We start from the raw sequence: 17,396 nt of genomic DNA on the forward strand, positions 1-17,396 counted from the left end.
TGGTGTTTCTCGATCGAGTAAACGTGGGCCCAATATGATGGAATAGACAAAAAGTAGGTTGAATTTAGTGATTTAAAGTATATTTCTGTATTCTCTATAGTCACTAGCAAGGGTGTGTTTGTTTTTTGCTGTAAACCTATACGCAGGCGGAAAAACTTGTACAGTCTCGAATAGGTCGTTATACTCCGACTTCCTAATAGGACTCATTGTTTGTGATGGCCTTTGAACATAGCAACTAGTAGTGATACCATATAGGGACTAGATTAAATATTTAACTGACCTCCTCACATTCCATTTACAGACAACATAATTTGTGCACCTATAAGAAACTAACTGACCATTTATTTCGCAATCTTGAAATGCCCAGTGAAGTTTTTGTATGTCGTGATCCTAATTGTAAGAACGTTGATCACCTGCGTCGGTTACAGACGTTTTACACGAATATCGTTACATTTACATGTCTTAAATCATCTGCCCGGAATTGTATTTCAACGTCCAATGATTGTTGCAATGTTGTTCCCGGATGGAATGAGCATGTGTGTAACTTTTACAATGCTGCTTGGGACGCTTTCAAAATTTGTGTAGAAAATGGCAGACCTAAAATCAGGTCCGTTGTTTGATCTCATGGGGAAAACCCTTGCTAAATTTAAATATGCCCTCATATAAAAGAAACGATGGTAAAGCTAGAGCGGACGCCATGGCCATAATTTGACACTTGGGGGTTCACGTAAATTCTGGAATCCAATACATATTACGATGGGTGGCCATTCCACTCTTCCAAGTTGAACTGGTGTGGGTGGTTGGAGTGGTCATAGTAATATTGCTAACATGTGAAAAAAGCATTATGAGAGTCTACTTAACTCTGTCAAAAACAGTTGCGATAAAGCATTTGTTTTGTCCTCGTTCGACAGAGTTGATTTTCATGATGAAATGGTGGTTACTGCCAATGAAATTAAAGAGTGTGTAAATAAACTAACTAGATAAAGGAAAAGCATGTGGTAATGATGGCATCGCCTCGGAACATCTGATAAATGCTGACCCTATTCTGACTGTTATTTTGAGCCTGTGTTTTACTGCTTTTTTCATCCATGGTTGCTTACCGGAGATGTTTATGCATGCAGTTATTTGTCCCATCAAGGTCAAATAACAAATTGGTCAATAGATTATTAAGTTTTGTAATATGTAGACACATCATTCAAATTTTCGCTATAACTTTGCCATAAAACATCAGTTGGGATATATCTTCAATGAAGGCTTGTTTTCATCATTTCACCATGGTTCGCAAAGTCAGCATGAGACAATATAAACCATGGCTAAACTGTAAATCAAGTGCAACATCAAAACATACTCCGGTATACATTCATTGCAAAATACGAGACTCATCATGATGAATAGTATGCATCGATAACAAGTTATCATCAAAATTTTGAATTCCATTACTTAAACATAAATGGATACTAACTACACTCAAATCTTGCAATGAAGGATACAGAGACATACTACAGATATGGCTGCTTCGATAAAACTTGTTGTAGTTGGTGACCACGACGCAGATAAAACCGCACTCCTTATTACTTATACAAGCGGCGCATATCCAGGATTATACATTCCGACGGTGAGTGCAATATGTAATCTGTAACGCTTTGATTCATCATGATGTGCTCATTTAATGTTACTGTGCCCACACCCATTCCGTAACTTACAGTCTTCACACTTTGGAACCTCTCGTAAAGAGAGGAAACGTAGTACATAGTACCGATGTATTCTATGCGTGTGTCTGTGTACACAGATAACCAAACTGAATAGTGAATTCCCTCCATAAGGCTTTCTTTCCTATAGCCTTTGTTTTCATCAACATGGATACCAAATTATTGGAAAATGGGAAATTTAAATTTGAAGCAAGCAGTATTAATGTCTCAGTTTTGTGGTCATACATGTACACGATAGCATCAACGTCAAACATCGACCGCCATTTTTGTTGTTTATGTTCGGAATCGCCGTGTCTTGTCCAATCAGAAGCTGTTTTTTGATGACGTTTGACGTGAATATCATGACGTTTAAAATAGCACAAGCTGAGTTTATAACTTTTTGCCAAAGTGAAAATACTCACAAAAGCTTCGGTTAAACTATTCTGGTTATAATGTTAATATTGATGTAAAGTATGCCCCCTATGACGTTACAATTTGTGTTCTGGCATTGTTAGAACTGTTGATCGCATAGTAGGGACTTCCCGTACATTTTTTGATACGTATAATAAATTATGGATCATTTATAATGTCTATTCTAATACCAAGTTTGAGTTCATTCAATTGCAAGTGATGGTTAAGTATACATTACCAGTAAGTAGAATACTATGAGTATCTTTCAATGACATGAAGAAAGATTGATCTGGGCATTCGTGTATATGGTAACAATCCTTACAAAAGGCATTCAATTCAATCTGATTTCAAAGATTTTTCGTTTGACAAACCGAAACTTTATTCTTTATGTATTAGTGATTTACCTGGCGAGTTTTCCATGGACGTTTAATAATAGAATTTACTTTGTTTTCGTCGCAAGTCTTTCATTGTGTTTTCTTTGTAGGTGTTTGACGATATTGGCGTCGAACTTGAAGTTCGTGGTGAGCTATACACTTTGAAGTTATATGACACTGCTGGTAAGTGCAAATTAATATGATCGTAGCAGTCAAGTATAATGCGAACTATTACCATATTCAAGTAAATGTGGTGTGAAAATAAGTATATGAAAGTTTTATTCAGTCTGGGATGAAGGCTCGTACAGGCATTTTAGCACAATCGAAGATGAAAGTCAAGTAGTGTTATAGGCATAGTACGGTGTTTGTCTGTGTGTGTGTGTGTGTGTGTGTGTGTGTGTGTGTGTGTGTGTGTGTAAACGACCCAATGACAAAACTGCCAGACTGATTGCCTTCATATTTCACGGGGCTATTAGTATTTACATGAGTAATTGTTGAAATTGTTGAAATCAGTGATACTCAAATGATGTCAAAAAGTGATTTTCCATCAAACACAGTCAGTGTTCAGTGTAGAGCTGTAAGATACATGTATGCTACATAAGGTTATATCATCACTGGGTAGCTGCAGATGGTGTGTTGTATGACAGAGATAATAATTGAAATGGATAGACAAGTGATAAACATTCTAAAGAATTAACACATGGCCATGCCTATGAATGATGATTTATATTGCAAATGGAACATCAGGGGATGAATTGGCATGTGAATACACATTTTTTTCAAAGAATGCAAACTGCACAGTTATGCCACAATGTCCTTGCCACTATCTGTGTTTTTCTTTTCATTCCATGTACAATAATTCTAGGACAAGAGGATTATGTGAGACTGCGGCCATTAAGCTATCCACAAACAGACGTTTTCCTTGTTTGTTTTTCTGTTGCTTCGCCATCTTCATTTGAAAATGTCAGAAACAAGGTATGAATATCCATGTGTGTGTGTGCGCGCGCGCGCGTATGTGTGTGTGTGGGGGGGGGGTATTATGTGAGGACATTACCTAGAGCATGTAGATGGAAAATTGTTCAAATGAACACATCAGAGGTGCGTTTTGGGTCAAAAAAGAGATTTCTTGGTCAAAAAAGTTAAACTCCAAAACTAATTGGCAGATTGGACTGAAATTTGGTGGAAATTTCCTTGGGAGTATTTATTAGTTTAAGAATTGTTCATGACATGATGATCCCATCAGTGATATGCAAATTAGGGCTAAAATGTGTCTTTTGGTCAAACGTCTATAATTCCAAAATTACTAGGCAGATACGGCTGGGATGTGGTGGAAAGATTCTACAGGGTGATTAGATTAAGATGTCTTCTTTATATGATGATCTCATCAGTGATATGCAAATTAGGGCTCAAGTGTCTTTTTGGTCAAAAATCTGTAATTCAAAAACCACAAGGCAGATTTGACTGAAATTAGGTGGGGGTGTTTATTTTAAGAATTGTTCTTGACGTGATGATCTTATCAGTGATATGCAAATTATGGCTAACATGTGTCTTTTTGGTCAAAAATCTATAATTCAAAACTACTGAGCAGATTGGGATTTAATTTAATGGGGATACCTATAAGGATGTGTAGTACATGAACATGTCACAATATGATCATCCCATCAGCAATATGCAAATTTGAGCTACAATCTCAATTTTGGTCAAAAACCTATATTTTGAAAACTTAATCGTAAATGGGGCTGAAACTTGGTAGGGATGTTTTTGGATGTGTTTTTGTTCGAAGCATTTTGACACCACTGGTCCTAGCAGCCATTGTCACGCCCTTAGCAACAGTGAAGTGATAAAGCATTTTACAAGGATAACAACAGAGACAGGTGGGCAAAAAATTTATGTAAATATGCCTAGCAACAAGACCACACCCATAGCAACATCCAAATGATGGTTTATATTGCAAAGATGGAAACTGGGAAGGGTAGGCAAGTGAATAAGCAACAAGACCACGCCCATAGCAACAGCCAAATACAGTTATGCTACAATGCCTTTGGTGCTATTTTTATAATTATTGAAAGAATATGTTTGTCATGATATATGTGTTCGAAATTGGCAAATTTTACAGTGTCATTTCTGATTACAGTGGGTTCCAGAGATAACTCGTTATTGTCCAAAAACACCATTTCTGCTGGTCGGTACAAACACTGATCTTCGAGATGATCCGTCTACCTTGGCAGAATTGACGATATCGACAGACGAAGGTGTGGCATTAGCTAGAGATATCCATGCTATGAAGTATGTTGAATGTTCAGCTCGAACTATGGTGAGTTCAAATTAGTAACCTGTCACATGACGTCATATCACACTCGTAAATGATAATAATAAGAGTAGTTTGTCTTTTCAAATAAAACTGTTCGAAGTATGGAATAGTTGTTTTGCTCTGTGTTATACTAAGGTATAGTCTGGCGCCAAACGATTGTAATGGTCATACAGCTGTTATGGATGTAACATTTGCAGCATACCCATACAGCACTAAATTAGTTTGTCTGTAAAAAGCATTTAACCAATAGCTTTGACCACATCTAAACTTGATATTTCATAAGACCGTTTCTACATTGTGCTAGCATCATTTTCATTCATCATTTTCAACAGAATGGAGTAAAGAACGTCTTTGAGGAGGCAGCAATGACAGCAGTAGTGGTAAGAAGACCAATATCATCCTTATGCTATTGTCTTGATAAACCTTTGTGTTATGGTATTTTAAACTGTCAACAAAAAAGACATCTAATGATTGTCAATCTTGGATCAATCTTTATAATCTATATGTCGTTTGCACTGTACAAGTAATCTTTTGGAATAGAACCAAAACTGTTAACGGGTACAAACACAATTTAAGAGAAGATCCCATCTCTTATGAGGTAGATGGATGCATAGATGAGTACATGGATGAATGGGTGCATAGATACAAGATGGATGGATGGGTGGATGGATGGATGGATGGATGGATGGATAGATGGATAAATGGATAAATGGATACAAACAGACAGACACACACACACACACACACACACACACAGACAGACAGACAGACAGACAGACAGACAGACAGGTATATAGAGTTCGAATTCATGCATTAATATTGCACCTTTTCCTTGCAGCCTTTCCCTTTCCACCTTGCTGCGAAGGAAGGACACGTTGACCAAATAGTATCATTGTTACAAAGTGGGGGAAATGTCAACTGTAAAGATTATGTAAGTTCATTCACTATCCATCCATGTATCTTTGACATGTACCCCATACAGAATAACAATAATATGGTATAAGGCCAAAAAAGAATTGTTTCTGGTCAGTACGTGCATCACTTAAATACCCCCACGTTGGTCTTTGTTTGTCCAGCCCATGCACTCTGCAGATCCGTGGGGAAAAACAAAAATAACCCTCCCTACTTCAGTGAAGGCAATTACAGAGCCAATCATGAACAAGCATATGACATCTGTACCACATACACACTTGCTCTAAAGTACTAGATAAAACGAACAATAACTGTCATAAATAGTAGATTGAGTGGCAGGTTGTTGAGAATTAAAACAAAAACAAACAAACAACGCGTTGTCCTACCATTTTAGACAAACTGTCCTGACCAGAAACAATTTTTTTTCTTGGCCTAAATTAAATTTACGAAATATAACTGTTATTATTAACTTTATTTCAGGATAAAATGTGACCCGGAAGTCAACAATCCCACTTTCAAAAAAGTCATATACAACTCAATAATAAAATGCGGAAATATTCACTTCTGCACAACAATTTAGAGGTTTCTGCAAAACAAAATTATACAGAATTTCAGTGTTCCTCTTTCATTTTGAAACTCTCACCTTTTGAAAAGTACGTTATCACACGTGTTTATATGATTGCTTTTGTACGATATGTCAACTGATGGGTAGATTGGTAAATGGGTAGAGATATGAGGCATATGAAATATTTTGGAATGATTGCCTTGCCTTTGCCTTTGGGTCAAAGGCAAACTGGGTTTGATATTGTCAGAGATCCGATTCTGGATAGTTTAGTTGGGAAAATGCATATCCTAGTATATATTATGTGGAATAATAGACTAACTCCAGAGCCTTTACATGTATATAGATAATGCCCTGTACTTCATTATGGCGTGTCTTGGTTGTTACTTTTGTTCATAATAATCAAATATTTCGCACATACTATCAATATATCAAAGCTATGGGTAATATCTCTGGTGGTCTGAGGTAATATCAGGGAAGTATAAACACATTGAAGTATAATTCTTGTGTTTATACGTCCCAGGTAATATCTGTAACATGCACATGCGCTATCACGATCACAGTGTACAATTGGGCAGAGTTGATTCTAATACAATTTATTCAACTATAGTTTATAGTGAGAATTAGTTGTCAAGTTCAATTTAGAAAGTGTTATCTTTCAACTTATATCAAAATTCATATTTGTCGTTGTATTAGAGCGTGATTGTATATGAAGGTAGTTTGTCACATCAAATTCACATTCGTCTTTGTATTACAGTATGAAGACAGTTTGTTACTAATGTATTTTCCACAATCGGATTTTGTGTTCCTGTTTCATTCCTCGAATTCATCGGTTTCTTTCTTTCTTTCTTTACTAAACTTGAACCCAGGCTGGTAAAACACCACTTCAGGCAGCATTTGCCAGTTATAAGGTAAGGTAAAGTTATACAAATTGTGACTCTCAACATAAAGATCAGACATTTTGTAAATACGTTTTTCTATAATCGTACCAACTTGAAATGATAAACATCGTTGTAACAAATAGATATTCATATTATACTTCAGTACACCAAATTGGTTATGGTGACATTGTCTTCTGTATTAACTAAATTCTATTGAATAACATATACATGTTTCTATTACTCTATTTTCAGAAGCATAACAAGAATGATTTGCTAGCTACTATGGTTATTCTTCTTGGTGCAGGGGCCCATCTTGATGTATCAATGAAGGTAAGAAGACAACAACAACAACAACAACAACAACAACTGGATTAACATAATTGCAATGAACTGCACTGCACTTGCATCGATAATTGTCATATTCTATATATCACATATTAATAAAATGTTTACAGCAACTAATATCTTGAGTTGGACACAACATAGTTTTTTTTTCATCTTATATTATGCTTACAGGAAATGCTAAAGAAAATGGGAAAAGTTGGAAACTTCATTCGCAAGCAAGATGGTGTTATGAACACTACCGAACTATCAGAAGATATTGATGGTGATGATGGTACAGAGTTATCTGTCGTAATACTTAATGATAATAAGGCAATCCAGTTACTAAATGAATCGTTCAAACTACAACATAAAACGATAACAAACCTGTTCCTCTTCAATGTAGACATAGCGAATCTAGTGGTGAAGTTAAAAGTATCCCACAGGTTAGATATCATGAGTGTCGGTTCTTTTGAACCAAATGTGGTATCAGAGTGGTTATTGCCCTCTGTAAAGTTTATTCATTGTATTAATACCAAGATCCTTTCACCATGGCATATCAACTTTTCAGGGTCACTTGACATACTCGATATCAGTCACTGCATATTTGCCAAAAATAATAAGCAAACTACAAGTACGCGGAAAGGCCCAACTAATTCTATCAAAATCACTGGTTGCAAATGTCTGAAACAGCTGCGTTTGAATTATAATGGTTTGGATAATCTACAGGAAGATATTGGTGAGATTCCAGGGTTGGAAGTTGTTGACATCAGATATAATTCAATTCAACGAATACCGCCATCATTAAGTTGTGTTGAAGAATTCAAAGAGTTCAGGATAAAAGGCAACCCAATTCTAAATGTGCCGGCTGATGTTATTGCTAAGGGTACAAAGAGTATTCTCTCCTATCTTAAAGAATTCCTTGACCCTGACACATTGCGCAATGACAATGTGAAAGTCGTATTGGTTGGCCATGAGCGTGTTGGAAAGTCAACCCTTGTGAATGCATTAAGAAGCGAGGCTACTATTGTGGAAAAAACTGATGGTATTGAAATATTGGAAATCGTCATTGATAAAGGTAACCTAAAACTTACCATTTTTGATTTTGCCGGAGATGTCGATTTTCTGGAATCGCATTCTTTGTTCATAACAGATGATTCCGTGTACCTTGTTGTGTTTGACCTCAGTCAAATGGCTCCAGGTGCTGTGAGTAATCGGGCTTCCTGTATGCATCAAGTTGGAAGGGTTAAGCTTTGGTTACTATCAATTTATTCCTTGGCACCAAATTCTCGTGCCATTTTGGTGGGTACACATGCAGACAAGGCCATGTTGAATGAAGAGGTTCTTCAACAGATTTGGATGCAATTCAATTCAATGTTCGATGAAATACGGGAAACACATCAACAACATTACAGCGATCATCTTTTAACAGATTGTTTAGTGTGCCATGCAGCGAGCAAATTAGTTAGAAAGAGTAAATTTCAGGGTTTGGCAGGTTTTGTTGAAATAGAGAGTGAAGAGCTAGAGTTAGAAGTGACATCTGCCACAGATGGTGATAGTGCAGCTGTAGCATGTTTCCCTCACATCCTAGGATACTATGAAGTGGGAAGTACAGAAACATTCCCAAAAGGATTATTTGTCCGGCGAAACAGGAGTGTAAAGCAATTAAAAGCAGCTTTGCAAAGAGTAGCCAGGGAAACGTTACTATCATCATATCCAGGTATTCCTAAAAAATGGAGTTTGCTGATAGAGGAGCTCACAAAGACAAGAAGAAGCTGCCGCAATCCAATTATTGAGTATGCTGAATATGAGGGTATTGCTGCTAAGATAGGTATTGTAAATGGTAATGCACTGGCGAATGTAACTAGTTTCTTATGCAGCCAGGGAGATATTGTGCTTGATCAGGTGTCATCAGCAGGTTCTGGTATATCAAAGGTGGTTGTTCTTGATCCCCAGTGGTTAGCTAACATATTAAGTACACTGATAACATATGAAAGAGATGGTGAGAGGGAAATAGAATACATCAACAGTAATGGAGTCTTGGATAGCATAAATTTGGCCAAAGCCTGGGAGGATCTTGATACAAAATACCACAATTCTCTGATGGCTGTCTTCATTGCTTTGCGAGTTTGCTTTTCTCTCACTAACATCACTGAACCTATGTCAGATCAAGAGGTGGCTACCCAATGCTATCTATTTCCTTGTAAGTTACCTGTAGGCAAACCATCTGTGGATGACTGGTATCCTTGTCCGAAACCTGATGAGAGGCAGGCAAGTCATTGTTATCGATTTGGTTTCATGCCACCATTGTTCTTTTGTGATCTCATAGTTGCCATTCAAACTAAGGTCAAGTTTGTAGTGGGTGACACGCCATTATACACCAGAAATAATCTTGTTTATCGGTGTAATTCAGATATAGATCCTTGCAGTAAATGTACAGATATTGCAACCAGCGTAATGCATATTGTGCGCTTTGAGCTTTTGTACCATAACAATAGTATTCTAGTACATGCTAGAGGACCTCAGGCATGTTGTCTCCTGGAATCCCTTGGTAGAATAATGCAGGAAGTTCACGACAGTCCTTTCTACCGTCATATTGGCATTGAGAAACCAAAGGGTTTAGCATGTCCTCACTGCATACTGAAATATGGATATCACATTGGTGAAATGATTGAAAGTGGCACCTCATACCTCTGCCCGTTATCAAAAGGTCACAATTTTGACAATTGGAATAACTTGCTTCTTTGGAAAGGTGTGGATAGACAAGATATTTCGAAGGTGATACATGATGTTCTCGATGACAGATGTTGTCCAAGTTATTTTGTGATATTACCAATCAACACAGGGAGTCTGTCAGTTGTTGAATACTGGACACAATTTGTCCTGTCCCATTTCGCAGACGGCTATGCTGTGCATTTACTCTGTGAGTTCCCACAACATTATCATTTCATTGATTCCCCTGGCTATCGTGTGAGGAATGTGAAGAACTTTGTCAAGAAATATGGCCCACATCTTTGTAGAGTTCTCAAGTTGATTCATAAACTAGGAGGACTGTCCAAGTTAATAGCTGATCCCAATGTAAGGTCAGTTACTACCCAGGTTTGTGATAAAGCTGGTACAGCTAGTGACCTGCTCACAGAATTCATGCACGATTTTCAGAACGACTTCCCTGAATTAAGCAGGGTACACACTGAGTCAATGGCTGCCTCATTGGAAGAGTTGGAGAAGGCAAAATACTCCCTAAATCGTCATGAATTTCAGAGATTTCTTTGTAAAGCAGATGAGGGTAGACGATTTGGTGATCTGTACCCAGTCCATCATGGCAATGGTGTCATATGGGTTTGCAGAGAACATGCACTCACATTGCAAACATACAAACTTACTTAAACAAAAACCACACATATGTAATAACACTAGACAGGGTGTCCCATAGCATCATTCTATGTTAAATGTGTATTTGAAAATATTCCATACATATGCATACAGTTCATGGAGTATTGTTCACAAGCGAAGCCATTTGAATACAGAGTTTACTCGGTTCCAATTGATGATCAAAGAGTTAGAGATTACGGCCAGTGCACACATAATCATTTTACAAAGCGTAATTGCTAACACTAAGATGCTTTTTATTGCAACCTTTCAAATCACAACGAACGCTGACCCTGGAAAGACAAGGTAATGCCATGGTAAATGGATCATTTGTACATAATCATGTAAAGTAACAGTTCAATATGGAATTCCGTATAGACAATCTACATGTAGTACTAGTTTGAAGTAACTAGTTATTTGTACTTAGTGGGATTATTAAATAAATTCTGTTAAAAGTAGAATATCTAAAATTCAGTACATTTTGTATCCAGAAAAAAACAAGTTTACTGTCATCATAAATATCACAACACTGTTAAACATTACATTATGTGTGCAGAAAATTGCGTTGACATTCACTTTAATTTAATGATGATGTACTTTGTTGAATAACATAAATTGTATTATACCAACTGAAAATCTATTGATACACTTGGAAGGGGTTCAGAGACGTGCAACGAAATATATCTTAGGCAATGAAAGTGGTGATCATATTAATTGCATCTAAACATCGTCTTCTAAGCTTGGATCGGCCTCCACTTTGTTATTACAGAAGGGAATTGATTGATGTCAAGTTTATTGTAAATAGTTTGAATTGTAAATATGATGTCAACATAGGTAATTATATTTCTTTTAGGCACAATGACATCCGATCAATAAAATTTCATATTTTAAAACTGGGAATTTTAGATATTCTACTTTTAACAGAATTTATTCCATTTGCAACTCCTTGTCATTTGATATTCACTTGTCAGTATAAACAAGCATGTGATGAATTTTAATACTCAGATTGCAAACCATTACCATGAGCTACTTGTGAACAAGTTTGATCATGTGTTTTTTTCCGGAATAAGTGCACGTCCAGCACAATAGGGAACTTGCAAACCCGCCATGTTGAATGTTGCATCATGGGAAATGTGATAATAAATATTAATCAAATAGTATTGTAAACAATAATGTTACATTGTTTTTAGAGGTTTATTTTATCGGTAGCTCCTGATTAGGTATTACGATAACCACAGATAATCCCATAGTCCTTTGCATCTGAGCATACTCAGTCTGGATTGCAAGTCCCCTATTACGTCACATGACCAAGTGGAGTAAATAAATAAACAACACTGACACTGTGTACTATTTGTATTTTTAACATTTTATTTCAATTACTTTTAGAATTCAATTCAAATGTAAATATGACCTTATAATTACAATTAATGCTAAAATTACACCTGACCTTTTTTAACAACCAACATTAGCTAATACATTAAGCCTTAAATCACAATACTTTGTACTTTTACTTCCCATAATACCGACACACACAAATACAAATAATTATTGCCATATATATTTCATTTTTTTAAAAAGGGGGAAAAAAGATTATGCCCGTTCAGTGTGATGCCTGAACTCTAGTCATACGAAGTCTTGTAAACTATGGATACATGGATGACGTCACAGTAATTATGACGTCACCCTGTTGTCTTTGTTCAGTGTTATTTGAGTTGTTATTTTGTGTTACGTGCGTGTGTGATTATTTTGTGGTATAATTTTAGTGATGTTAGTGAAATTGTGTTCTGTACAGAGTAAAGCGATAATTATGTCATAAACCTGGAATATACAACAACGTAAGTTTATTTTGAGAAATTCGAAACTGTGTGAGCTAAGTGACAGTTTTCGAAGTGTCTTCCATAAGATCTTGAAGTAGAACATATATGATATATGTTACATAGTTTGTGATTTCTGTGTGTTGTCTTAGAATCTATCAGGATAAGTAATCTCTCTTTGATATTTATTGTAAGCCTGTAGTAATGACTTGACATCATTATGAAAAGATAGGTGAAGTCAGTTATTCACAATTTCTCCTCACCAATTTCCCTACGGGGTGATAAGACTTAGATGCGAGCAAATCTTCGTAGAAGACACATTCAACTCTTAACCTCTATTAAATACTTCAGAATCATCTGTATGAATGGTGCAAAATTAAGCTCTTGCTCGAAAAAATGTTAGTAGATCTTTACAAATTAATTACCACAACATTACCAATATCGAATTTCATAACATCTGCATGTTATCATTAATACAGCACTTAAGGGCAGGTTTGATCTTTCAGCCTAAAGGAGTCTGTGGATTCTTAGAGGGCCACCCTACTGTTTGAAATTGGAAGAGAATGGTCATCCTATTTTGAAGGTGTTCACTGAGAAATTGTGTTTTGGAATTTGATGGGGGAATACCCCTGGCTTGAGCTGTTGTGTTTTTCCTGTCCCCATTTCATGTTTGCCCTCATGTCTTACCTACCTCCTTTAATATTACTGCTGTGAGAATAATAACGATACACTTATCCTAATAATAACCACATATATATTACCATTATTAGTTATTACTTTAAATGGCATAGATACAGGACATATTTCTATCAAACTTGTGACAATGACATCACACTATGGCATACATATGCATGTCAATTTATTTTGTGATACAATTCAATATGGCGGCCAGACGGCCATTTTGTTACGAACATTTCATGTTCAAATCCATTACGCTGACATGCCTGAACATATCTCATTCAAAGTTGGTCTAAGGACAATGTTCTACAATGAAATTCAAATGAGCAACGTGAAAGGAATAGACACAAGTGTGATTTTCAAGATAAACTTAATTGATAAGATCCCCTGTTTATAAACAATTACACTCTTTGGAAAGTCCAGTTCAAACATTCATTGCCAAGTGTGGTATCTGATACCAGAGGTCGTAAAATGGATGTCTTGTGTTTAATCTCAGTCTAAGGTTTAATCCAATGTATCATAACATTGCCTATAAAATAGTATGCTTAGTAACAGTCAGTCTAGATGTTAGCGTCTTGTATTTTACGACCCCCTGTTATCAGATACCACACCAGGCATTACAAAGCTGTGAAATTATTTCCTAAATGGCTACAGATAGCCTACAATTCACTCGAAAGAGCCCGCGTAAACCTTCAGAGCGTGTAAGAGAAGAGCAAACCCCAATCTCCTCTTTCGAGCTCTCTCCTACATTGGCCATTAGCCACAGTGATCTTTTTACCGCCGTGATACATTTAAACCTTTTTAATCATTGCTATGCATATAAAGATGAATACTTAATAATTTTTTGTGTGCGAGATTTAGAGTCAACTAGTATAATCGATAATGTACACAGCGTGTGAAAAATGGAGATTCTGAAGTTATATTTATAAAATGGTCGACCTGTTCTATGATTGTTACGGGAGGGGGACAGAGTATAATGTACGGATGAAAATCCACAAATTCCCACCCGATCCCCTCCCAAACCAAGAAAATGGTTCATCCCTTAATCTGGTCATTGGATATGCTAAAGATATTATAATGACGTGCACGCATGTACTAAGAAGTAGTCATTCATGAAATAAAAGCCGCTTATCGTAAAATTCTACTGGTAGGGGTTGATATCTGGGTTGCAGATATACACCGAATTTTGCTTAATATGTAGAAGCTTGGTGAAACGATGGGTTGTGAAAGTTCTGATGTAGGATGATGAATCGATAGTACCAGTTCCATCCGCCACTTTACCCATGATAATGTATCTTGTACCATCTGTGGAAAGAAATGCAGGCTTCGATTTGAATCAAGCATTGATAATTTTTGTTTATTCTGAGCATTAAGTGTTTTATTACCCCAAAAAAGATTGTGTAAGAGACAAGTGCAAATCGGTGAAGATTTTGGCGACCTAAATAAGTGAAATTTTACAAATTAAGCATTTGTTTCCAAAATGAGCCATGATAAAGGTATAAACATAACAAGTTACTCAAACTGACGGATCCAAGTTCATCACCAGGAATGGATTTTATTGTTGCTATAGTAACCCAAATGGGTGAAATACTAAATTCAATTTTCTTTTCCAGACGATCTCATAACGGGACATCAATTCTTATAGTCATATTTTTCTGGGCCAGATCCGATGGTGTCACAATAATGGACAGTGATAACACTTTTGACAAGCAACTGTACACATATTCAACGCTGCATCAACTACAGCAGCGGACAGGCAAGTGGGTGGATCGCCTTTGTTAACTAGTTCCACTAAATTGATTGTATAGATAGGTTTCATCATAAAACTTCACACAGTGTTTTCAAAACAATAAGACAACTACACTTCTTTAAGAGTAGTTTCAAAATCAATTCAGGTGGTCTTAGGCCAGCACTGTTAAAGTGAATAATATTCTTATGTAATCATTGAAAGTACATCTTGAAAGTGGTATAATGACATTTTCTGAAGTCTCTGATATACTGTATAATCTTGTATATCTTATGTGAAAATCTTCAACTGTCAAATTTTGAAAAAAAGTTATTGCACAGATTTGATTACAATGCAACTATTGTGACCCAACCGGATGCCGACTGAACAGCCTTAGTATGTTAATTTACGATAAGAATACGACTTGTCATTTACTGACTGAAATCTACCTTATACAAGCAATTTAGTCTGACCAGTTACACAAGGGGATTCACACACTTGGATAGTCAACAGCTGTATGTTTACATGCATTTCTTACCTGTACTTATGTTTGGACACAGGCATCTCCCGTTAAATTTCACTTGAAGTCTTGCCATGCCAACACTCTCTGACTGCGTCATTTGTAAGCCACCGTGTTTGTAGAGTCCATCAATCACCATGGTAACAGCCAACGTATTGTCATCTACACGCACCATAAGAGCTACTGAACCACTCAAAACTGAAAAATTATAATAATTCGACAACTTGTTTAGATATTTTTTTGAAAAATGCACAAACACAGCACTACTTGTACGTACAGCACCCCCCCCCCCATATGTGCGCGTGCGCGCGCAACTCCCCCCCCCACACACACACACACATACAGAGAGAGAAAGTGACAGAGACAAAGACAGACAGACAGACAGAGAGACAGACGGACAGACAGATAGACAGACAGACAGACAGACAGACAGATAGACTTGGACCATTCCGGTTGGTCTTACAGATCCGTAATTTTACCCATCAATTGAATATATGTAATGAAAGTTCCCTAAGGGGAGCCTGTAGTGATTAGAAGTGGAGGGCTGGGGAAAATCATAGCCGTATGTGGCGTAAAATGTGACCCTCGTTCGATTCATTCATGCTAGAAAGAGGCCCTCCCTCAATTCCCTTTCTCTTGAATATGCCCCCCCCCCTCCTGCTGTATCGTTTTCAGCAGCGATTCCATTGATATGTTCTGATAGTATCAAACCCTAACCCGGACCCTAACAATAACCACAGTATAGTGGAATTGGTGACAGCAGTGAGATAACAAAATAACGCAAAGTTAGACATTAAAAAAGTCAAAGTAAAGTGTGACTCTCCCCAACTCCCATTTTCTATAATATGTCCCTCCTTGGGAATCGATTTACAAAAAGTGACCCACCCACAAATTCCCCCTGCCCCCCCCCCCCTTGTTATTATTAAAAGACTCCCTTTAAAGAAAGCAATGGTGCCGAAGGAGAATAAGACGTCATTTGAATTCCGTACATGACAGTTTATACGTAGCTCAATTCAAGACGTATAGCTCTTTCAGTCAGTGTAAAATATATTGTGTGTTTGTTTGTTTGTTTGTTTGTTTTTATTTGTTTGTCAGTCATACATTATCAGATGTAATCATGCATGTTTGGCAAAAACATGAAATAATCTTCCCCTATGTAGTACATATTTGTAACAAAATTATTTTAAAAAATGTGTTTTATTTAAGATAATAAAGCTCCTTTTCATAAGGTGTACGGACATGTATGTTCACATACCAAAATCATTCTTGCAATAACTCTCGTGGAGATCCTTCTCTGGTTCGCAATCTTCGCATTCAGTAGGTATGGAATCTACATTGGGATCTGCAGTATCTGCCCTTTTAAAGTCAGGTTCAGGAGCGTCTGTCACAGTTACGACTAAAAAGTAAGAAATATTTGTGGTTAAATACGTTAGCCTTAGACCACAGGCTTGGGATTGGTCATATTTGTTTACAAATATCTATTTTTTGATTATTGTTTATTTTTACATTTTTTTTTTAAATTGTATTTTTTGGTTACTTTTTAAATTTGTTTTTATTGGTTTTTTAAAAAAAATCCATACAAGGTGCCATATAATAAAGTAATTATTTGAAAAGCTGGTGTTGTGTTTTTTTCTAAATCAATTTAGCTGTCCTTATGTTGTATAAACCAGCTTTACTATGACTACAATATTTCTACTGAGCGCCCTCAATTAGTGACCCTTCCTCTTCCCATCTCATCATATACTTGTTCTGCCAATTTTTATTTTAAGTGAGAGTATGAAATTGAACTATTGTGGAGAATTTCGCGCTGGCAAGACATTCCCCCTAAT

At 36.5% G+C, this 17,396-nt stretch overlaps 2 protein-coding genes across 2 annotated transcripts in view; one reads left to right on the forward strand and one right to left on the reverse strand.

Moving 5' to 3' along the window:
- LOC144434207 (uncharacterized) lies at positions 1–12,682 on the forward strand. Its single transcript, XM_078122661.1, has 10 exons — positions 1–53; positions 1,486–1,615; positions 2,584–2,656; positions 3,339–3,448; positions 4,608–4,787; positions 5,117–5,164; positions 5,623–5,715; positions 7,128–7,169; positions 7,392–7,469; positions 7,656–12,682. Exons 2-10 carry the CDS (start codon positions 1,508–1,510, stop codon positions 10,845–10,847), a joined length of 3,924 nt encoding a protein of 1,307 aa, XP_077978787.1. The 5' UTR covers positions 1–53; positions 1,486–1,507; the 3' UTR covers positions 10,848–12,682.
- LOC144433614 (WAP, Kazal, immunoglobulin, Kunitz and NTR domain-containing protein 1-like) overlaps positions 12,243–17,396 on the reverse strand; it is a 16,452-nt gene continuing 11,298 nt past the window's right edge. The window contains exons 9-11 of the mRNA XM_078121951.1: positions 16,823–16,963; positions 15,586–15,765; positions 12,243–14,626 (exon numbers count right to left, since the gene is read on the reverse strand). Coding sequence (XP_077978077.1) covers positions 14,463–14,626; positions 15,586–15,765; positions 16,823–16,963 — 485 coding nt within the window. The 3' untranslated portion in view covers positions 12,243–14,462. The remainder of the gene's footprint in view (positions 14,627–15,585; positions 15,766–16,822; positions 16,964–17,396) is intronic.

Source organism: Glandiceps talaboti, chromosome 4 (assembly GCF_964340395.1).
Source record: "Glandiceps talaboti chromosome 4, keGlaTala1.1, whole genome shotgun sequence".
Lineage (NCBI taxonomy): Eukaryota > Metazoa > Hemichordata > Enteropneusta > Spengelidae > Glandiceps > Glandiceps talaboti.